The sequence below is a fragment of the Brachyhypopomus gauderio genome, chromosome 1 (genome assembly GCF_052324685.1).
Source record: "Brachyhypopomus gauderio isolate BG-103 chromosome 1, BGAUD_0.2, whole genome shotgun sequence".
Taxonomy (NCBI): domain Eukaryota; kingdom Metazoa; phylum Chordata; class Actinopteri; order Gymnotiformes; family Hypopomidae; genus Brachyhypopomus; species Brachyhypopomus gauderio.
This window is the reverse complement of record NC_135211.1, coordinates 8241624-8267258: the sequence shown is the minus strand read 5'-3', so window position 1 is coordinate 8267258 and position 25635 is coordinate 8241624. Positions and strand designations below refer to the sequence as shown.

The following is a 25635-nucleotide window of genomic DNA, read 5'->3' as shown; positions in this document are numbered from 1 at the left end:
TTTCTTTTAAAGGATTTTATTTCTGCATAATGGAAGCCCCTCTCCTCACTCCACACAATGAAAACTAATTGGATCACAAGGTTGTTTGGATTCATTTGCCCATGTTTACAATAATTATCAATACAGCATTTTTAAGGAAGAAAAAAAAAATCAATACAAGTTTTAACAGTAATAACTGCAATGGCATGCAAGATAAAATAAAGAACTACTGTTAGCTACTATTGATGCAGTTTCTTTCCTAGCGTTTCTAACCATATAATTCACTAAAATAGTGTGGTGGGAAAGATTTTCTATGACATTTCTACCAATTCAAATAACTCCCCCCCCCCATTTTCCTTAAAACCTGAACATTATGGAGGAACCATGATAAAATACCATTCCAAACTGTTCAGTCCATCATTTCGAAGAGAGGCTTTGTCTAATGACTACAAACCATTTTTAATATAAAAACAAAAAATGTCTCTAGTTTAACTTTCACTTTTTGCTCCAGTGTTTTAAATTTATATTAGAAATAAAAAACGTTATTAAAAATACACACAGCATGTAGCTACAGAACTAAGAGAAGTTGTAGTCCATTTCTTGATATATAAATCATACATAAAACACAAAGGGAAAAATATGTTGTTTCATAAAAACGTGGCAATGTCTTGTGTTACTAGTCAGTTAGCATCTCCCCACAATACACCTAATTTAATATAGAGTTTTCCAGATATCACCAAGTGGCAGATATTTGCTCAACTGACAAACTGGTATGTTAATTGGTACCAAGTACACAAGAAGTCCACAGAAAATGGTGGAGATCTACACTGAGATTAAAAACAGAATGGGGAGACATTAAAATTGTTACTAAGCTATTTGGTACAATTATCATCAGTTCATATTTCACTTTGTAAGCAGCCCATACGTGTTAAAGGCATTTAGTATGCAAACTAGGTGTGGGTAAACCTCTGAATAGGATAGAGGAAGAACCCTGCACTATATAGTTGAGAACCAAAACAAAGAACATGGCCACGGAACTGACAAGAATGAGACATTATCACAAGGTACCATACTGGAAATGTTCTTGATACTAGTCAAACTTATTAAAATAAGTTTAACAATTTATAGTTATTATAAAAAATGGGATGTTTCAGCACAGTGGTGCTTACAGAGACGGCAAGATATAGTTACAATGATGGCTTAAAGGAAACAAACAAAAATATACAGGCAGTGACTGTCCACATCTTTTAACATCCCTGTAAATTTATGCACTTATTTTTTTGAGATAACCAAGTAAAAAACAAAAACAACAAAAATAAACCCCCCCAAACAACCACTTCAATATGAATACATGATTACATCCTAAGGCCACAAATTCTTTAAAAATGTAGATCTGCAGGTTATGTTTAGGGTCTTTTGGGAACTTCCATTGCATGTAGATACATCACTGACAGTAACACATTATGTAGTAGTAATGTGATTGAATATGAACTATTGTAGATGGACAAGTGTTTATCCTTGCACTGTGACTGCATATCACTTGTGCCATCTACACCAAATTAGACAAAAGTTACAGCACAAACCAGTTAATAGAGTTACATTTAAATATAAATCCTTGAAAGTCATATTTAGTGAGAATATTGGTGTGAAGTTATAGTGGAGAGAAAAGGTTTGTTTAATGAAATGAATAATGAATGTATGTAACCATATTGTGCCATTTTCACAAGTTGCGTATTGTAGACAGATCCTGTACTAGTTGAAGGACATTTCCTGAGTCCTCAGCACAGTAGGGTACTGGAGACAAGATGGTGGATTTTTTTGTTTGTTTTTTATTATTATTATTTTTTTTACAGTATACGTCACTTTTTTAGGTCCAGTAGAACAAGCATATTTGTGTAAATGGTCATCTTTTAAGTCTGTAACGTTCCACTGTTGAAAAGCTTAAGAGCGCCTTCACATAAATCCTCATGATTTCTCTTACTGGCTAAATCTGGTAGTCGTGCTTTTGTGAAATGTTATTCAGTCATTCTTCCCTGATTGGCTCAACCGTGATGTCCCCTGACCCCCTTTTCTTGTTCCCATCTTCCACGTACCACCGAAACGGTCAGCCTATCTTTGAAAAAGGTGAAATAAATCTTTTAAAGTATAAAACAACCCCAAATCTCTCTTTCTCTCTCTCTCTTTCTCTCTCTAAATAATAACATGGTAGAAGGTAAAGAATATTTCCTCCCTTATCCCTCTGAAATATCAGTCTCAGCCAGTGGGTGAAGCCACTGTGCAAGGCGGCAGCGAGAGGCAGGAGCGTCCGCATTATTTTTAAGGGTGGTTCTTGGAGGCTAACAGGAGAAAGTCACACTGCAAGTCGGCCAGGGGGTGGGTGCAGGGGACTCCAGGTAGCTGGAGGTGCTGGGGGTGGCTCCTGGGGGAAGGGGCGGGGCTCACAACAGGGCTGAGCCTCCACTTTAGCCACACCCCTGCCTTGGCACAGCCGCCGATGCCTTAGCAGCCTGTCTGTACGCGAGAAATTCTGTGAAGGGTGGGTGGAAATAAAATGAAGAAAATTAGGAAGGAGAGAAAGTGACAAATAATAATAGACAAACCGAAGAAGCAGTAGCCTTGCATTTGATAATAAGCATTTTCAATTAAAATCATGTACTGGTTTGTTTTAATTTGGGTTTATTAACAACTACTAGTTTTCTTTGGCTTATTTTACTGGAACTAGGCACTTGACCAAGGAGCACTAATGCTGTAGATCAGGGGTGCCCATTACGTCGATCAAGGAAGTGTCGGTCCCCCAACTTCACTCCCTTATTGTTTTCATGGTTTCATAATTCATGAACTCCTAACTCCAACGGAGCATCTGAAGTTCTATTTGACAATTTGAGCATTTCAGCAAGAGACTTTGATGGACATTATAGTATAAGTGGTTAATCGTCTCTTGAAGACAAATGTTCATAAATATTAATTATTTTTAAAGTGCTTCCTTATGTAACAAAATATTTTGTTTTTGATCAGTCATCTGAAATAGTCATGTGAAAGCTATGTCTCACAGTTACACCATCACTACAGCAAAGACTTTTGCATTTCATGTTCATATAAATTTCTCTTGTGAAATGTAAAGAGAAAAAAAACTGACATCAAAGTTAGTATATTGTGCAAAGCAAAATATGAATTTCCAGCTTCCTGAGAAAGTTAGAACCTTAGAAATAAATACCACCACAACAAAACGGAAAACATAAAATCAAAATCACCGTGTTGCTATAGATACATGCAGACAAAAAAATCCACAAAGTGTAGATACAGGTTCAGTAGGCGGAGTATCAATTTTCATCTTTTTTTGCTCTGAATGCCATTCAGAACTGCAGTGAAACGTAACCATGTTTGCCAAAAGTAAACAGCCATGTCAGTTTATGGACATTTCTGCATTTGCCTTTTATAAGCAGGGTGAAAGCAAGTCCACAGAGTCTCACCTGCTGACACCGCTCGCACTGATAAGGCTTCTCCCCGCTGTGCACACGCTTGTGTCGTTCCAGGTGGTACCTCTGGATGAAGCGCATGTCGCACATGTCGCACGCAAATGGCTTCTCCCCTGCCAGACACAGAGGTCAGGGTTAATTAACTCAAAGGGCTTTTCATCACCATACAATACAAATCACTATTCATGCATAATGCAGCAGACTGAACACAACAGAAATTATTAAACAGTGTGCAAGTAATCCTCAAATGATGCTACAGCTATACAACTAGTGTCTGGGGATGGGGGTGGGGGGCTTCATCCAAACTCGAGTTTGTAGTGAAGGCCAATATTCAAGAACTGCGTGATGACGTAAATGCAACATGGCACACCGGGGCATGTTTAGTGTTCTATTGTGATGGACACCTAATCTCCATGGTCTTTATTTACTCCTCATATTAATGTTCAATTCCTCAAAACACTGATACTTTAAAACAACACTGTGAAATCTAGTTCTCCTAAATGTACCGACCTGTATAGTTATAAAATAAAAAATACAAAACATGACCGATATGAAGAGAAAAAAAAAAAGAAAAAAAAAAAAGTTTAAATTAACTAAAAATCTAATAACCAAATAATGATATAGCCTGATGTTTTTTTATGGTGAAAGACTAGTTTTAGTTCACCAGTGACTCACACTTGTCAAATATGATCATCATCAACTGTAAGGTAATATAAAATACTGTCGAGCTCTATACATACATATGTGCGTGCATGCATGTATTTTATATTTAAAAAAATGTGACAGGAAAAATAGAAGTACAAACCAAAAAGAGTTATGGTCTGGAATACTGGATACAAGGAGTTAAATAATTAAAAACTGGTGCCATGTGTCTTTAATACAATGACTGAATCATGACTAGCTAACTTCACGATTTAAGCCAGATCCAAGCGTTGCTAAAAAATTGGTGGCTTTACCAGGAGGGTTACAGGGAAAGAACACATACCAGTATGAGTGAGGCTGTGTCTTTCCAAGTGGTAACGTTGGAAAAACCGCATGTCACACATCGAGCAAGCATACGGCTTCACCCCTAAATGCACAGAGCACCAATTCTCAGTGAACCTCTACATTTAACATTGAAAGAAAAAATAAATTCTGCAATTATTTGAACAGTGACCATTGTTGTTGTTTTGGCTCCATATGCCAGGTTACAGTTAGATCTTCTCAAACTATCTACAAAGGAAGTGCAAAATATCAACTTGTACTGGGTGAACCATGGCATTACATCATTACTTCATGCATAGTGAATTTTAAATGGTTTGGAATATTAAATGGTCATCTCTCAACACAAGGACCGAACACATTTCAGTACCTTCAAAACAGGCCAATGTGAGGCTGAAAAATTAGCAAAATCAGAGTCATAACTAAGCCATTAATTATGTTAAATAGCTATGTGTGACATTAAGCTGTGCTTCCTGGCCACAGCATTCTACACTTGTGGAGGAATTTAATTCATATGAAAAAAGATTTCAGCTACAGACCAAGAACATTGTTCAATATGTTGGAACCTACAGTATGAGCAAGAAAACATCGACATGCAAACCAGGAATAAGCATTCGGAGTGATGAGAAGGATAATATTTTACAATCACAAGACAGAACTGTATGATGTTCCACAAGGTCCTGCTTTAGGAGCCTTATTGGTCTCCCTTCATGTATAGCCCCCATGGCATGTAATTCACTAACTGGCCTTCATTTATATGCTGACAACACACAGTTAAGCCAAACAACTGAGCGGGATTCAGTAGCTCACTTTTTTTAAACTCTTCTAACAAAAGTACTGATGTTCACAATTCTCAAAGTAAAGTTTTAGCCTAGAACTTGATAAACTCAAAAGCTGTAGAAAATGATCTAATTGTAACCCTTGATGCTTTGATGTCTTCCATTTGAATAGCTTTTCTGAAACCACATTTGGAATGAACACAATCCAATTTTAACATATATTGCTGATCTGAAGCATTTATACTCCATCTAATCCAATTCAGATAGCTGAAGCAGGTCTACTGTTAATTTGTAGAACCATTTGTAACTCCGATGGTGATTGGGGGTTTTTCGTATATAGCTCAAACTCTGGAACACTGTTCTAAATATTATTAGGAATGCAAACTCTGTAGGACTTGTTACTTAGGAGGCGGTTACCATAGTCTATAGCCATTTCATGATATGCAACAATTTTATTGCTTTATGTATTTTAGAATGTAAACTTTTTAAAAATAAGTAATAAGTAATTTTTTTTCTACATACAGCATTTTGAAATACCAAACAACATCTGACTGAATTTCAATTTTGATGAATGTATTCCAATTGCGATCCAAATATGCTGAAGAAACGAGCTGAAAAGTAGAAGGTTCTTGTCTTTCAATCACCAGAAATACCTGTATACCACAGAGTATTAAATACATTTGCTGAAGACAAGGCTGAATATACAAAGCTCTCACCCAAACTCTAGTCAAGTGAAAAGCGCTCTCCCATACTCAATGTAATTGATTGAGATTTTATTAAATTGCTCTCTGAAATGGAAATGTATTAAGTGGACTGTGGATCTGAGATGGTTCACCCAGCAAACACATGTTTTAAAGTGGACATTCTGCACTTTATATCAGCTGTCAAATCCTACATGCCTGAATACAAAATTAAGAAACAACATATTGCCTAACTGACTAATTATCTGTGGCCTGCATTGTATACAGTTTTACACAGTATACTATATTGCATGTGCATTATTTTTCTGCCGAGCAGGCATGTATTCGAGAAAAGAAAGTTTATTAATGCTTAATATGAAAAATGGCTTATAAGCAAGTGGGCCTGCCAGTTCTGGAAGATTCGTCCACACACAGCTCAAAATCTTGATTAAAAAAAAAAAAAAGCAAAAAACTATGCATATCCAAGAGGTTTCATGAAAGAGTCTAATCTTTCTACCATGCAAGAGTGACTCAACCTTTCGCAGTGCTCAAGTTGATATCCACAATTAGTTCCTTTATGTCTAACATACATTTTTTCGTGCACCGATAAAGGCAAAGCCGGTAAAATGAAACCACACATACCCGTATGAGTGAGGCTATGTCTCTGCAGATGGTATCGTTGAAAAAATCTCATGTCGCACATCGAACAAGCATATGGCTTCACCCCTGAATACACAAAGCACCAAGAGTTCATATATGCCCCTTTTTGTTTTAAATATGTAGGACCTAGCGTAAAACCTATGGCTGTGAAAATTATATCTGTGTAAATATCTGTTACCTAAAATCACTTACATATTTATTTTCCCCAAAAAAAGGAAAAAGGGAGGAAAACCCTTAATAATAGCAAATGTTGCATGTGCTTTGTGTTTTTTAAATTGATTTTGTACATATTGCGATATATTAGATCACCATCTTACTTTTAGCCTGAGCACTTAATAGTGCTCATCGTGAAAGGCAGCATTTTTTGTTGGGTTTTTTTTTTGGGTTCGCAGATAATCTAATGATGTGCTGATGTGTACTGATGACTCAAGTCCTATTGCTGCCTTTAACGTTCAAATGAGGATTTCAAAAGAAATGCAATGCTGCAATGGTTACAGTGTTTTCACAAGACAGTATGAATGAACTAAATGAATGACACACGAGGACCTCCATCCCACCCAATGGCCACTCCAGCAGAGGAATTTCTAACACCCCATAGTAAAACACACACCATCTGCTTATCCTGAATAACACACAGATCATTAGCCATATGTCCTAGCACTGTACAGTAAGAAATCCTACACAAGGTTAGATCTAAAAAGAAATAATAATGAAAAGTAAGCAACTGTGCGCATTTGTTCTAAGAGATGGAGGTCAATCAGCCTGTGAAACTAAATGCCAGTCACCATTTTAAGTGCTCTATGTCGGAGCAACTTCAGATCAACCTTTATATCCAAATCAAACTACAATAAAGCTACTCAGCTTATAACCATTAAGATTCCTCTAGTAAATATGTCTCATCCAAACATGCAATATGCACCTGCTAATTACAAACAAGGAATGCCATCACATTATTAGTCAAACTAAACACAAATTGTGATCGGTCATAATTGTGCAGCCATAAAATGGAATATGCATGAAATATTCTTGTAATGACAGTTACAACACAAAATGGGCACCACCATTAGAGGCATAACCATGGGGTGAAGTGGATGTTGTAACTGGATGTTCCAGAACTACAAACTCGAGTTTGTTTTATTTTGTGTGTTCACCTCAACATTAAGAACACACCATGTGCAATTACTCTGGCCGTGCATTGTATGCAAGGGGTATGAAGAGACGACACCTACCCGTATGGGTGAGGCTGTGTCTCTGCAGGTGGTAGCGTTGAAAAAAACGCATGTCACACATGTTACAAGCGTAGGGCTTCACCCCTAAATGCAAAAAGCATATGTGTATTAGCCATATGGCTTCCCAACAGACTGACAGCAATTACCACATGAACTGCCAACAACGTGTTCCTGTTGGAACAAGAGTTGTGATAGTGTGGTGGCAGGTGAGTCATAATCAAATTTTGATGGGGTGTTTAAAAAGAGTCTTACTTGTCAGTCTTACTCTCACATGTTTTCCATAAAGGTAAAATATTACAGTAATTACATTTTCCAGCTTGAATACAATGACTCACACTTACTGACATAAGGTTACCAAAAAACACAGATATTACCAATTATATCAAGCAAAATTTACAAACATCATACAGAAAGAGTTGTGTGGTTCATGAGGATTTGATTAAGCATGCTGAAGCTCATGACAGTGTTGCCAACTTGAATGTATAATCAACAATTCTGTGCATCATCTGGAACTAACAGCACTAATGCTAAAGCGAACAATAATGTAATTTTATAATGAATCATCATATTTTTCATGAATCAATCATTTTTATAACATACACACACATTTTTTGTTCCTCCCCTCCAGGATCAAAAACTCAATTAGCTATTAATTATGGTTACAAAAATTGGCAACAATGCTCAGGTAGCATCTGCATGGCCTGTATCTAGAGAATTGGGGGTAAGGTGGAAAGACACATACCAGTGTGAGTGAGGCTGTGTCTCTGCAGATGGTAACGGTGGAAAAAACGCATGTCACACATGGAACAAGCGTAAGGCTTCACTCCTAAATGCACAGAGCAAATTATTAGTCATGTGCATTTGCTTTATCAAATATACACGCTAAAGCATTTACAATTGCAAACATGGCTCCCTGGTACAACACCTTGAGAAGGTGAGATTGAATGTTTCCATCATCGACAACACATGCTTTTCATTTCCTTAAAAAATTAAAACAAGGTTAGCCACAGGCTAGCCATTAAATTAATCATTTATGCACTTAGGATTAGTTTAAAGTAATTCTCAAAAGGTTGGAAATTGCATTAAGAAACACTAAAGATGACCATATCAAAATTAACGCATTGCAGTCAAACGCAGAGTTTGAAATATTTGATATATCAAATTATATAATAGATTATATTAGATATCTATTATAATATTTAATATATTTAATATATTAGATTATATTAGATATCATTTGATCTAAATATAATTTGGAAAACTCAATTGCAAAAATCAAAGTAAACAATCAAAACATCAAAGTAAATGTCTATAAAGAGTTACATGGAGAAAAAAGTAATACCAAGTATAAAAAAGAGGCAGCTGTTAAGTTTTTTTTTTTTCCATGATGTTTGTTACTGCAATAATAGCCAAAAATGGACACATTATTTAAAACTATCAAAGACTTCTACAGAGTATCTACTTTTGCATAATCCATATACTCTTCTATATGAACTTTCTTAAAAAGTCCTGCCGCAACTCAACCCTACTTCCAACATACGGTTACAAGTATGAATGTGTATGAGGCTTAAAACAAACACTATCCTGATGAATCTTAATGCATTTCCTGGCACAGCTAAGAATCTTGCATATAAAATATCTGCAAGGTTAGAGAGGAAAAATGGAACAAAATACAAAGAAAGTATAAATTTCTAAGTGTGCAATACTAAGGGTGACTTGTGTTGGGATCATGGGAAAACCTGCATTGGGGTTGACTGTGTGGGTTACAAAGAGACAAGACATACCCGTATGGGTGATGCTGTGTCTCTGGAGGTGGTAGCGTTGGAAAAACCTCATATCGCACATGGTACAAGCAAATGGCTTCACCCCTAAATGTAGAGTACTAGTATTAGCATACGATATATATATTTAATGGGTTCAGTGAGGTCACTAAATCAATAAAATTTCCTATCCAATCTCAAAAGCTGTCTTGAAAGCAAGCTCTTTATCCATTTGTACCTTTAAACGTGTATGCATGTGTGCATGTAAATACTGTATACAACACCAAGAGTCCTTAATTAAGTAAACAAACAATGAAGTTAGGAATAATAGAGGCCAGTAAAAGTAAAAGGAAAAACAAAATACTGCAATTAAAGCCACCTAAAAGTGGTCAAATCCGAGGTGCATTTTATCACAACCTTTTGCTACATGCTTCTCTGTAATCAATATTGGTAACGTCAAAGTAAAGGGGCACAATGAGGGGACACGTACCCGTGTGGGTGAGACTGTGTCGCTGAAGGTGACAACGCTGAAAAAATCTCATATGGCACATAGAACAAGCATATGGCTTCACCCCTAAATAGAGTATGACTGTATTAGTATTGGGTGACCAGCAACAATTTCTTCAGCTCAACTCTAAGCTGTCATTTCTAAAGTAAAAATTCCTCTGCTGGCATTCGACCCACTCTCAGAACGTATTATTTTTGTGATACTAGTTTTTAATCCAGGTCTATCAGGTCTAGGCTGGTGTACAATTAAATCACTCCAAATTGTTCAATACTGTGTTTACTTAAATACCGGATGCATAAATATTCAAAACCTTGATACCTTGAGCTGTGCAGTGTTTGACTTATTTTGTGAATGAAATATTTGAGATTCATCATCACGTTCAATAGTTATGGTTGCCTTTACATAGTTATTAGCTGGCATTAACATTAAGCTGAGCCCAGTATAATAACTGGACACCCATTGACAGTCCCATTCATTTCTTTATAAATCAGAATCATATGCTTAAGCTAGTCAAATTGAAAGGTTACTGTTTACTTATATTTTTACATAAGTATATTATATACTACTTATATTTATGTAAAAGTTTTCTTTCTACATATTTAAAACTTGCTTTTTGCCAGTAATTCTGAGCAGAGACGTGCCGAGGACACGGAGCACAACTGACCAATCTTAAACTCTCCCACTGCTGCTTGTTTCACCAGTGGCAAATGTGGAAAGAACATATAAGAAATTAAGACTTCTGAAAACATTTGTGCCTCCTTTTCTAAGCAGAAAATATAAAGTCTTTCTGTGCCATGTATACATTTGTAAACATTAATGGGAAGTTATTATTGACACTATTGTCACATAAAATACTTTAACTACCTTAAATTTCAAAATGACTCAATTTGACTACATAAGAATCATCACCCTGTACTATCTGTCATGAGATCCATTCCTACCCCCACCCCCAAGATAACCAGTGATATATGAAGTCTGCAAGCCAGTTATGCCAAAGATCAAAACGAACTGATGAATAAAATGAATAAAATCAGCATGCCATGAAGACGTGTCTGGATGGAATAATTGAATATATTAAAGCTTGCAAAATATATAGATATAAACTTGCACCTCAAGATTTGCTTTGAATTTGGTAAAGTAGCCTACAAACAAAAACCTCTGCAGCCTGTCTAGATGAATTGTAGAGCTAATTCAGATTGCCCAACAACAGTGGTATACATTTTTTAGTGCAGTTTGATTGAAACAAAACAGAGTTGATGTCACCAAACAACCAATGTTTGACAGTAATTCAGATATCAACAGACGCCAATATATTATTGGTCAGTAGCATTTCTGTGGACGAGTCTTAGAATCAGTCAATTATGTGGTGAGCAAATCACCAAACTTCACTAAATGGATGAACCAATGGGTGGCAGGCAATGGAAACCTGTACTATGCATGATTCTTTTCCCAGAAAGTTTATAATTTCACAGCTATCATAGCGAAAATGACCTAATAATAAGCTGTTCTTGCAGACTTTACCATAGCTCATATTATTGTACCATGGCAGCTAGTTCAAAAAAGAATATGTTGAAGGCATCACCACAAATTCCAAACACTACACAGCCATAATTACAGAATGTAGTTTCTGTGATTTTCTAACAAGCTGAATGACAATGCACCAACAGAATAGGTGTCACATTTAATAACTGAAACTATGAAAATTCTTCTCCAAGAAAAGAACAAATAGCACAGCTCTAAAAGCACCAATGACAGCTGCAAAAACACACTTAAGTGTTGACACCCTTTACTGCAATAATAGCATTTTCTCATATTACCCACCCCTAAATTATTTGACCTGATGCTAACTAGGTCTGAATAGTTATGCAACCAGTATTTTTCAGTTTATTACTGTGATTAGTGTTGAAATAAAAGTACAGAACAATGCATGTTTACAAACATTTGTCGATTAAAAATGCATCCTGAGCATCCTTATATAATGTTTACAGGAATTTAAAGGATCTGGCTATGGTAGTCCATCAATCTATTTATAGATTTATTGCCATCAATCTATTTATTGGGTTGTAGCAAAATGTAGTAAAATGTTTTTTCTCCTCCCAACTAAGATTTTACTCTATATTCCATACACTTCATGAGTTCCATGCAAAGCAAGGCAATCTACATAGAGATCTTTACTTAAGTAAGCTTACAAAAGTAATTACAAAAGATACCCAACAAAGGGGTCTTGCATGGACACATACCCGTATGGGTTAGGCTGTGTCTTTGCAGATGGTAACGCTGAAAAAACTTCATGTCACACATGGAACAAGCATACGGCTTCACCCCTAAACACACAGAGCACCATTGTGTTAAGCTTTAGTAAACAATAAAAACGTGGCTACGTATCGTTAATACCACATTGCCCCCGTTTTCAAATCACCACATCCAAACTCGAGTTTGTTGCAGCCAGACCATCAATGGAGAGGACAGACAAATGTGGCACATGAAATTAAGACTCAGGCGCATTGTTGCCAACTGTCTGACCCGGTACTTGTCATCTGAGAAGGAGGGGAGGAAAGGGGGATGGGGTTGGCCATTGGGACACAGCGTGTTTCTAATTGGATGTCAGTATTGCTCATCAACTCCCACTTGTTGAAATGCAATTAAAAGCCAGATGCCAGCCAGTGGAAAGTTGGCCATGCAGGTCCTGCTTTTTCTTGTTCAAGAGATTGTTGAAGCTATAATGAAAACCCATCCTGACTTTATCAGTCATCTGCCGAGGATGAAAAAAATCCCTCGTCCATTGTTCTAAACAAGTTGGCAACAGTGCTAAGCTGCGCATCTGTGTGGCCAGTTGCAAGAGTGCAAGTTGTAAGTAGAGACGACCCATACCCGTATGAGTGAGGCTGTGTCTCTGCAGGTGGTAACGTTGGAAAAAACGCCTGTCACACATGGAGCAAGCGTAGGGCTTCACCCCTAAACGCACAGAGCAAATAATTAGCTCACAATGAGGATCAAAATCATCAAAGCACATTTTATCCAACACGCCTGTAGGTCACTTTGACAGGCACTGACATGAAGTAGCATGCTCCTTTATCATTGCTTAACACTTGAACAAACCAGACAAGAGTTATCCACAATATTTTCAACTATGCTTCTTTGTGGAAAATGATGGGCCAAACTTTTGGTCTTAAAACAAAAGGTGCAACCATTTTTTACTTTTACCAAAGAAAGTAGTTTGTCTTGATGCACTCCTGTCAGTCTTTGATCTATAGCATAGCTATTGGTCGACAACTAATTAAAAAATACACGTTGCTTAGTTACATCAGCATATTTACAACCAATATTATTGGCCACTTTTAACCCAAAAGACAGCACTGTGGAAAATGTATCAGCCATCAATAACCAAAATGTTAAAAATAGGTTTACTAGGAAAGAACAGTATATTTAAAGTTTTTTTTTATATGCAAGGTCTCTTGCTGATGAAAACTTATTCTTTATACAATTTACATAAACATTTTACATTCACTTACATTTTAGTATGCAAGTTCATGAAATACACATATGAATGCTTAAAAAAGTGTACCATATAGCAGCAATGAAGCAATATGTCCATGCATCCCAAATATGAGAAAAGAGAGGAACATAAATAGTAGCACCAGAACACTTACAATGTGTGTTGTTGTGCTAGATTAGATATGTTGCTTTGGACCAGTGTCTTCACAAGCATATTGTGGTGATTAACAGTTTGTAAACCTTCTAGAAGTTTCTATATTTCGGCCTAGAATTGACCTAAAATGTTATCAGGTTGTCACACAAGTCCAAATGAAACAAATGATAAACAATAAGACCATCCTGTGAGTGGCAAAATATGCAAACCTTTAGGATTATCAGAACATTTGAAACTGAAATTTGAGTTAGGTGTTGTCAATCAATGGGATCACAATCAAGTGTGAGTGGGCACTTTACTAGATCCATGCTCTTTAAAGAAAACAAAGTTTATCAAACGTTCACATTTATGCAAATGGCACAAACAGGAGATTTCTGAGGACCTGAGGGGAAAGGGGAAGAAGCTGTTGTAGCTCATCAGGCTGGAAAAGGTTATAAAACAACCTTTAAAGAGTTTGGACTCACCAAACCACAGTGAGACTGTGTATAAATGGAGAAAATTCAAGACTATCATTGCCCTCCTAAGGGACAACCAACAAAACACACACCAAGAGCAAGGCATGTAATTGTGAGGTCACAAAGGAACCCAAGGTAACTTCTAAGCAATTAAAGGCCTCTCTGATATTGGCTAAGGTTAATGTTCATGGGTACACCATCAGAACACTGCACAACAAAGGTGTGCATGGCAGGGTGACGGAGAAAGCTGCTGCTCTCCAAACAGCTGCAGCTTTCCAAAAGGAACATTGCTGCCCATCTGCAGTTAGCTAAAGATCACATGGACAAGCCAGCCAGGTCCTTGAGCAACATTTTGTGGACAGGGGAGATCAAAATAGATCTTTTTGGTTTAAATGAGAAGCATTATATTTGGAGAAAGGAAAACACTTAATTCCAGCATAAACAAATGTTCCCTTCTGTGAAATATGGTGGTGGTAGTATCATAGTTTGTGCCCCTTTTGTTACATCTGTGCCATCAATAATGGGGAAATTTCATATAATAAATTCTATCAGCAAATTCTAAAAAGTCAGGCCATCTGTCCATGAGCTGAAAGAATGTGGGACATACACCAAGAAAATGACCCTAAGCATGCTTTGTTCAACATTAATGAATAGAATGGTAAAGCTTCTGGAATGGTCAAGTCAACAGACCTGACCTTAATCCCACAGGACTAATCAACAATTACCATAAAGGTTTTGCTACTCACAGGTATATAACGCAGGATCATTATCCCCCCAAAATGAATAATTTTATGTCATTTGTTTGACTTCGTTCTCTTCTACTTTTAGGCCTTGTATGATAAAGTTTTAGGTCATACCAATACTGAAACATAGAAACTTCTGAATGACAAACACACTTTCACACAGAACTGTAACTCATTAATGCATGTGCTGTCAAATGTTTTGGTTCCTCAAGTTTTCTATACTGATCTTACACAAAGTTAATGATGCAATTCCTCCCTGCCCTCCCCTTCTGGGGCACAGGAATATTGTGGATACTCTGTAAAATACTGGCCCATTAAACACTTTTTATCTATATTCTTAGCAAACACAAAGTATGATATTTGCAAATAATATAATACCATAACCATAGCCATTACCCCATAAGTTTTTGGGAGACAGCCATATTTGGTAATTAGTTTATTTACCTATTGCCAAAGAATGACAAAAGACAAAAGAAAGGACTGCCTTGGAAATAAAGCAGAAGCCATGCTAAGAAGCGTGGTAAACAGATTGAACAAAAGCAAACTGTGGAAGGTTTTGTGCTGCAAAAGTGGAAAGTGGCAAAATTCCACGGAAAAGCTATGTTCAGAAAGCCAATTGCCCAACCAACTATCACAAAGATGAATAAAAAAGTTATGTGGTGCTTTGGTGCAGTCGGCTGCAATAGTGCAAGGGGCAAGGGGTTAAGACGAAAGGGGTCATACCCGTGTGAATGAGGCTGTGTCTCTGAAGGTGGTAACGTTGGAAAAACCGCATGTCACACATGGTGCAAGCATACGGTTTCACCCCTGAACGCACAGAGCAAAATGTAAATAAAATGCTTCTGTAAAACAGTCAACCTATTCAGATAATTATGGTGACCACCCATTTGATATGAGGTACAAAGAGCCTGGAAATATCTTGGTTAGGTCCTAAAAGTAGATCTGCTATAGTTACAAGCTATATGCAGTCAGTCCACAAGTTACAAGCAATTAGGCTAATATTGAATATTTAACACCTTGAAGCTTTTGTTCTGTGTAGACGAACACTGTTCTATATTTTTATAGCTATTCAAACATTTAAAAAGCAAAGGCAACTAATCCTGCACTGCAGCAGGCTGTACATGCTCTATTGTAGTTTGTGCATAATTGTTTTTTAAACCACACAAAAAAGTTACAAATAATAAATCAGTTATTTAATTTATCTAAAAAAACAGAACACCCTAAAAGACATGTAAAACATTGAATATTAAAGTTAACTAATGTAATTTTTTGGTGTACAGCATGTTTGGAAACGAAAGCATAAAATATAAAATGGGCTAAAATCAATGTATTTGCTTGGATTGGCACTATAGAACATCACATAATACCCTTGCTTTATTGCCAGTCATATGGCACACTGTGAATATTCTTGTCCAGCATAATGATGTTTCAAGAACAAAGCAAATTTCTTGCCTAAAAGAAGTTAACTTATTTGTTTAGTGACAGTATTGTTTGGGCTTAGCATCACTACTCAACACATTTAAGTATGAAATACTATAAATACCATATATGGTTAAAACCATATATGGTAGGACTTCATCTTTTCACTAAACAGTTTTTTTGTTCATGTTTATGTCTAATATAATGACACATACCAGTATGAGTGAGGCTGTGTCTCTCCAAGTGGTAACGTTGGAAAAACCTCATGTCACACATAGTGCAAGCATATGGCTTCACCCCTAAACGCACAGAGCAGTAGATTTAGCGATCGTCTACACAGAATCAAAAACCTGAATAAAAAAAAGGCTAAACGTTATTGACTGGTAAAGTTATCAGAACATTAAAAGAGGGGTTAGTCATTTAAAGCACAATATGTGTATATGTCTGTTTTAACTTGCTGCATTGCCGTAGAGCAAAAATCATAAAAGCACAATAATGTCCAATATTTTTCAGAGGTCAATGTTAATTTCATCGAATTTGAAGGGTGCGAGGTTTGGCTTGGTCAATGGCTAGAATTAGCATCAATACAGAAGCTTAGCTTTATGCTTTGTCCTAATATCGTCTTCAAAAGCTTAAACGTAACTTTGTCTGGGAATTAACGCAGCATCACAAACACGATATGCGATCCAAGTCAATGACTATTCAAAAACATTTTCTGTCTATTTTTCATTAGCCAATGTTCATTAGTCTGATGAACAAAATTCTGAGCCCCACTGTCCACTTTGGCATAGCCTGGTCGGGTTTTCATTCTAATTATGGATATAACAACATGTATCTCTGGGATATATAATTTAATGCAGTTACTAAACCAATGCAGTATTTTACCATGAGTAAATTAAATGTATGGTTTAGCAGGGAGCAACATAGTGTTGTATTCCACAGAGAAAACTTACTACTAAGATTGGGTAGTATGCAATTTCAGACTCAAGCACACCCCAAAATACAGGTAAACAGAAAATATTGCAAAATAAACCTGTAGATTTCAATCACACTGTAGTCAGAAAAGGATAAAAGAACTGAATACAAGAGTATAAAGGTAGAACCACTGAATGATAACATTTGTGTACAAGGTATAAAAACAAAGCTTTGATATTTGATATTTTAACATTTAAGATCTTGGATTGCTAGATTTCTTTTTAACTATTCAATACTAAATTATTTTTGGGTAATTTGTATTTTTCAGGATCTTAATCTGGAACTTCACTATAATGAGGAATAACAGGTGATTACATTCAACTCTACTCAATCTCATTCCAAAGCGTTTTATACCAATGAATTGCCAAACAAATGTGAAGTCCCAATTTGTGAGGTTTGTGAATGTGGCAGAAATAAATAAAAACTTTACAGAAAAGGTATTGACGGAGGTCTCATACCTGTATGAGTAAGGCTGTGTCTTTCCAAGTGATAACGCTGAATAAATCTCATGTCACATATGGCGCAAGCAAATGGCTTCTCCCCTGTGTGAACAGAAGAGTACAGTGAAGCATACAAAACAAGCAGCTGGCAGAAAACATGTAGTCAGAGGATGTCACTGTAAAAAACCACCTGAGAGGTGGCACATTTTTTTAATTAGTGGCCAGCTTTCACAGAACTCTCTGGAACACAGGAAAACCATTTTAGCACTTATAGATCACAAATTTACAGATATCAAAACAGGCCAATTGCAGAACCAAATGCACAGGGTCCCCAAACAATTGACATATTTATTAATTTTTTTGTAAATGAACAAATTCATTGAATTTTCCTCATTGTCATTACAGTCTTTTGTGGTTACAAAAGCGTTATGCCTACACTGTATTTATGATGGGTCAGAGCTGTAGGCAGTATAAAGGTGCTCTGCACCGTGTTACATGACTAGTGTATGTAACTATAATACAATAAAACTCTCAAAACTAGCAGTTTCTTCAAGATGAATGGACATAATCCACATGGATCACGGGTCTAGGGGTTTAATTAACAATGCACAAGTTTACTTTCGGAATGGGTGAAGGACAAATTCCTTCTCCTTTGCATTAGAATCTTTTTACAGTGCTATAATGGAGAACAAAATCGATCTTGTTTGATCAAACCTAGTGGAAAAGGAACATTTTTCCTTTAAAATTATAGTTAGATCAGTCAATTCTAAAAAACAATTTGAACTGTGCAGAGGATAGGAATTTAGAATCGGCAACATGTAAAATGGTAGAAATACACTGAAGGTGAAATCTGTACCAGTATGAATGAGAATGTGTCTTTTCAGGTGATAACCACTTCTGAAGGCCCCATAGCAGTGATCACAGATGAAATTCTTCTGCACTTTGGAAAGTGGACAGTTCCCATTCTCGTCCACCACAACAGCCTGTGAAAAAAAACAATCAGGCTTAATAGTGATGGTGGAGTATCAGCAACCAATGAGCATCTCTGAAGTGAAATAAAGCAGCATTAAATCCTTTAAACAAGCTATTTAACTGCATGTTGCCACAGGAGAATGTCACTGTAATCAGTTTACGCAGGCTGCTTCAGGCAAAACAATAATCAAAAGAACTTTAATATTAGCCACCTACAAAGCTAAATTCCAACAGTCATTTCTGTCAGCAGTGTTACATATCTAGTCTTCTTATGCTGCATATTTGTGACAATAACTAAAAAATGACAAGTGGCTCACCGGCAGCAGTTAAAACCTATAACTAGGGTTGCAATGGTATGAGATTTTCATGGTATGATAACCGTCTCAGAAAATACCGCGGTGTCAGGGTTATCACGGTATCACAGTTACATATATTATTAAGATACACTAACCCTTAAAAAAATTACAACAAACATTTTTTTTTGTTCAATGAACTATTTATTGTAGAAACCTGGAACTATTGTACACAAAATGTCTCCTTTAAAAAAATAAGCTGTACACGTGTTTATAAAAATACTGCAAAATTAGAGAAACCTAAATCATGGATTTCAGTACAATTATTTAATATCTGATAAACTGAGCCTGGGTCAGTGTCTGATCAACAACTATTGTAAACATCCGTTTTACTGCCAAGCTGGAATATAACCAGATACTGCAGAAAGAGAGGATTTATTTCTGACATGATCCTCACAATAGAGATTTCTATTTTAAGGCTTTCACAACGAGTCTGGTATTAACATATGAAAAACAGGCATGTCAGAATTTGTTGTCCGAAACGAAATGTGGTAGCAAAAAGAAACACCCCTCAAAAACAGGGGAAGAAACATTTACCTGATGAATTTTAATGTTGCTTTGTGTTTCAGGTTTGAAACATGCTGGAATTTAGGCTAAAATACTTGAAATTGTAACTACTTCGTTTCACAACAAATAGCTGTCTGACTGAACAGTTCACCTGTATTACGTTAACAAATACAAGCCTCTTGTAATTCCAGGATGAAACATGAGAACGTGACGACGTTAAGATTGGGCGTTTTGAAAATAAACAACCATTAAATAATGTGATAAAGTGAATTATTTCGAATTGTTTCGAGTATAAGTATAAATATTTAACTTAATTAGGTGCTGGGAAATATTGAAATGGACCTTGAAAGTGACCTACAAGTGCTTGAATTCCACCTCGTAAAGGTGTAGGCTATGAACCCGGCAAACATGCCTTTGTTCATTGCACTGAGGCGCAGCGTGAGGTGCACAAGGCCCTTGCGCAGGCTGGCTTGCCTTTTACCGGTAATAAGCAAATGCACACGGTATGATAACCGTGCATTTTAATACCATGGTATACCGTGAAACCGGTTACCGCTGCAACCCTACCTATAACCAAGAACTGATCATGGTTACACAAATACAATTTATATGAATATTTTGTCCATAGTGCTGAACATTATTTCAGTGCTTGGTACTATTGAAAGAACTGTCAGTGTCTTTTGGGTGCTGCATTTTAGTATGTTGCCAAAGAAACCTGGTAAACCTAAAAGTCTGCTAATTTCAGTCTGGTTTTCAAGATAGACATAGCACTGAAACTGCCCTGGAGCTTAAGAATGATCTTGTCAGCAGGCTGAGGGGCTTTTATCATTCTTATTTTGTTGGATCTTAGTGCTGCCTTTTTCACAAAATATGGTTTTGTATTATCTGAAACTGTGCTTACTTGGATTAAGTCTTACCTTTCCTACCATTTAGTTCTTGGTAGGTAGTAACAAATCTCAAACTACAGGTTTGCGAATATGTCCCTCAAGGATCTATGCTCTGTTAGTTCTCACTCCGCTGCAGCCTCTCAAACTTAAATCAATCACTGAGGGCATTTTCATGTAGAGCACCAATTATAAAATGTTCTACCTGACCTTATTAAACATTCTGAAACATTAATTAAAAGTGTCCATTTACTTGGTCCTTCAGTTTCATTTAAATATTTAATAATAATGAATTTTTTCTTTAACAATTCCTAATGTTTTTTTCAGATTTATCTTCCAAATGTGCATCCCCCCATTATGTTAATTATTAATCAAAACAGACACTTGTCTGTTTTTTCCCTGCTTTTTAGAACTTTGCATTTTAATTTGTGCTACTCAATGAATAACCTTACTGAGTAAGTAATTCAAAAAATATCTAAAGGAAACAACCTAATAGCATGACAGTACTGAAAATAATGCAGCAAAGTGTGTCCATAGTATTGGGTCTTGTCTGCCATCACTGCTTCAGTACGTCATTGAATGGAAGGGCTAAGAAATTAAATCAGTTTTTACTGAATGTAAATCTTTATACAGTATTGTCAATCATATATATATCAATATACAAAATAATTCAGTGTTTTATCCATGGTTCATTTAAGGAACGTTGCACTGTAATTGCCATCATCACAATGTAATTATGCTAATTAAATAGGATGGACTACAGATCCAAAACAATAAGTGAAACTAATAAAATATTTATACTGTAGTTTTACAGTATAAAAAATCTAATGTAATTTCAATAGTAGGCACTGAAACCAAACAGCAAAAATACGAACCGACAGGCCATGGCTATTTGTCCTCAGCTGACTGAAGACCTTAAAGCACTGACACAACATGAGACCAATATATATAAACCATTCCCTTGTACTTAAGATACCGACTGGAGACTCATTGTCATCTAAACAATCATTTCTGCTCACTAGACAGCCAACGCAATGCAAATATCTATTTTTTTAAAGTATACCTGGTGTGATCACACTAGTGTCTTTAAAAAGAAACTATCAAAAGTAGGGTTTTTATTGCATCCAAATTCAACTAATCACAGAACAGTTGCCTTTCTTTTAAACACAATAACTGGTATTGTGCTCCTAATCCTCCCCTCTGTCTTTTCTTTTCAGAGAACCCCACCCCCACCCTTCCCCCACACCCAAACTAACCACCTCCTCCCCCCATACCAACAGAAATGTGAAGGGAGTCTGGTATGCACTGACCCACACACTACTGTCTATGTGCAATACTGGTTCATGAATTAATCTCTGAAAAAGAAAAAAACTACTTCTAGATATGTTTGTAACAATACAGACACACACAACCCAATAAGAAATTCAGAAGCATGTGTTCACACAAACCATAGTGAGGTACAGAGGCAAGCTGAAAATGTAAAACCACAGAATTGACACCAAGTCACACACGCACACACAAACACACTCCTCCCCCTCCTCTCCACACCCCTTCTTCAAACACTGACCTTCCCTCCTTTCCCGTCCTGCTCCCTGACTTTACAGGGCGTTCCCGACTTCCTGTTCTTTTTCTTCAGCTGCATGTCCTCATTGGGTGCCATTTCCTTCTCATCCAGCAACCGGGGCGCGTGGAAATCTCCTTCTTTTCGGAGAAGCTGTGCATACACATGCACAGAAAAACAACATTTAAAATCCAACTGCATTTATTATTAAAGGGTACACTGCTACAGGTCTATAATTTAGAAATATTTCCGGTCTCCACTAAATAATACAAACAAAATATAGAATTTAAGTAAATGCATATTCATATAACCAACATCTGATGCTGTGTGTAACTTCATTGACATTGCATTAATTACAACCCCAATATTGTTTGGCTTGGTTCAGGAATACACCATTTCCCAGTTTGATTCATAACCCTTTGAATCCCCTTTCTCCTAACCAGTGGAGGACAGCTCATTCCCGTTGGCAAGACCATGTGTCCTTGAGGACCGCGGTCCTGAAGATCCCTCTGACCCGAACCATGGCCTGGAGGTGGACCCAGTGGTGACATCATTTTCTTGGGCGCAGCCATGGAGCTGGCTTGCATCAGGGCCATGCTGGAAAGAACTGCTTCACAACCGAGCAGCCCCGCCTCAAAGAGATGTTGCAGACAGACTTTAGTCATACACAGCATAAACTGAGTACTTCGGAAGGGTTGTTGTCACACCAAGAAATCTGGGAATATAAGAGCTAAATGCAAAAGGACAAGCCTGAATCTGCACAGCCTCAACATGTAGGCCAAGAACTGAGCAAATTATGTTTTTTCTTGAATCTCCATATATAAAGACAGAATGAAGAATTGTGGGAAAACAAAAAATCTGGGATTTGACCATGAGGAGACTGACCCATTTCATATGGTCACGGACCGAGCTGCTTGGTATGTGTGACATCACCGTGGACACCGGATGAGAGAGGGTGGGGAAAGGGGTGGGGACAAGGTGGCCAGAAGAGATGTCACTCAGGATGGTGCGCTAGACAATAGGTCACACCTATTCCTATCATCTGGCACTTGTTTCTGTCCTTTTGAGGGGCGGTAGGGGTTGGATACAGAACAGAAAGATGGAGGAATAAATATTGTAAAATCACATAGCAAAATGTTTTAAATTACAAAATTTGTAACATATCACCACTTCCATTTTACCTACCCATTTGGAAGGATTTACAAAACTAATTAGATCCATTCACAGCAAAAACAGCTCATCATTCATCAAATGCTAAATATATGTAGTATACAATTTTACTTATCTTAAAAGAGGATAAATTTGATTTTGAAATGCAATTTAAATATCCACTCAATCAGACTTCCTGCAGATTATTCATTGTTAGTTGATGTTCTCCTACCATGTACTCATAAATCAACTTATTTTATTATGAACTTATTTTATTCTGTGTGAGCTTAAAAAGTTTTAAATATATACTACTAGCAATTCTGAACCACAATGAATAGATACCATTTCTGGGAAATTAAGCATCTTATGGTCACCAAATACATGAAAGGTTCTGTAAACATGTTTCTCCCAATTTCTTCTGATTATCAATAACACAAACATTCCACATATCTAGCATTTCCTCTAAAAATAAAAACACTGCACAACATCTATGGAAACATCAGATAAGCACGCATCTAGCCTAAACATCAGAAACACAGCTGCATGTGACATCTGTTCAGGAGCAGCATCATGCTTTCCTGAGATCTTAAGTGCCTACTACACACAGGTCAGCATGTTCTATATTGCCACAGGATGTTAGGACTGAAATGGGAACTGCAAATCTATGTAAACGCACCCCAATCCTAATTTTAAGCAGCTGGCTCTTTACCTTACCACTAATCATGGTGAAGCAGTACATCATGTATTGCCTTAAATAAATTGTTTAATTCAGTCTCAATCTAGCAAGAGGAGTATTTTACCTCCACTTCGGTATGTACAAATGTAAAATGCAGAAGAAATAGCAGCCCCTAATAAAGCATGTCAAGACATACGTTTAAAAAACAACGTCAAACGAGATACACAACACTTAAAATGAGTCCGTATCCCCATTCCAGACATACGAACGTCTAATTTGAAAGATGTGCAAGTAGGACATGGCTTTCTAAGACTAATAAAATACCAGACGCAATATATATTCTCAACTCCAAACAAGCCGTGCATTATCTTGCATATAATGCTGAGTAAAGGAATTAACTACAGAAACAATGCACTGCACAGCGTAGGCTGTAGTGTAGGCTAGCCAGCTTAGCTATCGATGGCTAACTAGGGCTATACAGACGTTGGGCTAACATATAAGCGTGTTAGCTAGCGGTTTACTTTATTCAACCCGTATATCTTAGAAACGAGAAATATTATACTAATCTCGTGTATATCCACCTACAAATATTTTGCTAGTTAGTCATTGTGTAAAGTAGTCCCCTAACTAAGTTAAATCTGCAATTAACTTACTACCTTGCTAGTTAATAAATGCTAACTAACGCTTAGTTAGCTGATTTAACGAATGAAATTATTCAGACCACTTAGAAACACACATTGGCGGGAAGTGAAAATATAACCAGCTAAATAAATGTTATATATAAATATACCCATGTGCTTAACTAACCAATTGCCGTTACCACAATCATATCTACTGGATAACATGTTGAGGTGATTGTTGCAGCTAACGCTTGATGGATGCGTAGCAGCGAGCTATCTAAATAACTAGCTACAAAAGCTAACTGGCTAGCATACGTCGGCCGCTAACATTAGCTAGCTAGCAAACTCAACTCCCGTCGGAAACAATTCGTGTGGGTCAGTGAAAATTTTCATTGCGTAGATTGTACGTTTGCACACGAACATTACCTCCTGTGTAAACCAGATTTAACAAAAACACATTTAACTAGATGCACACTACATTGCGTTTACCGATTACTCCTCGTACCTCGTGAGATTTCGTTCTTTATCAGACCGTCCACATCAGCTAGCTAGCTAGCCTTAGTTTACAAACACAGGAAACACCACAGGAAGTGTTCCCCCAGAAAGCCCGCTGTATAGGACTGAACCAAAATACTCCGACAGTGTTGTTACTGTTTTTAAAAAGCTGTTGTACTTCCGTTATCAACACTCGGTTTACTGTGTATTGTTTAGATATGTATTGAGACTATTTCCTTCTTTTGCTTAGTATATAAGCTGTAAATATCCCTATAAATTCACCAGACGTGGCTATGAATCAGAAGTATGTACCCCACCTTTGTAAAATACAGCAGTAGGCCTAATTCAACACCAATTCAAGAATCATATGTATCCGTAAGAAATTCTATTTATTTACTTTTAAAATATTAAATGATATTTAATTATTGTGCCATTCAAGTGATATAGCTAAAACATAGTCCCTGGTGCTTGCCAAAAGAGGAGTTAAGACTTTAGGTCAGATTTTAGGTCATATAGAAATTTGTTTAGAGGTTATTCAAAGAACATCTAAATTCACCCTTTACACAAGTCTCCCAACAATCTGCTATACCAGACAATATTTACTATCCACTGAGATTGATTTGATTGTGTGATCTTTATATAGTACCTAGTACCTTTACATAGGCCTAGCAGCAAATTACTCATG

General features: G+C 36.7%; 1 protein-coding gene across 23 annotated transcripts; it reads right to left on the bottom strand.

Annotated features, from left to right (window-relative positions):
* Positions 1 to 25105, bottom strand: znf740a (zinc finger protein 740a). 23 transcript variants are annotated; one of them, XM_076977934.1, is made up of 18 exons: positions 24961 to 25105; positions 22896 to 23070; positions 22451 to 22642; positions 22017 to 22163; positions 18590 to 18716; positions 17752 to 17835; positions 16534 to 16617; positions 15623 to 15706; positions 12924 to 13007; positions 12293 to 12376; positions 10035 to 10118; positions 9569 to 9652; positions 8527 to 8610; positions 7785 to 7868; positions 6538 to 6621; positions 4441 to 4524; positions 3450 to 3568; positions 1 to 2506 (listed from the first exon to the last, which is right to left on the bottom strand). In XM_076977934.1, the coding sequence occupies exons 2-18, from the start codon at positions 22938 to 22940 to the stop codon at positions 2330 to 2332; spliced, it is 1731 nt and encodes a 576-aa protein (XP_076834049.1). In that variant the 5' UTR covers positions 22941 to 23070; positions 24961 to 25105; the 3' UTR covers positions 1 to 2329. The 23 variants fall into 23 exon arrangements, with proteins under 23 accessions (XP_076834049.1, XP_076834135.1, XP_076834214.1 ...); XM_076978020.1 differs by having other exon boundaries at positions 24945 to 25080; XM_076978099.1 differs by having other exon boundaries at positions 22896 to 23065; positions 24961 to 25070.
* Between the last annotated feature and the right edge of the window lie 530 nt (positions 25106 to 25635).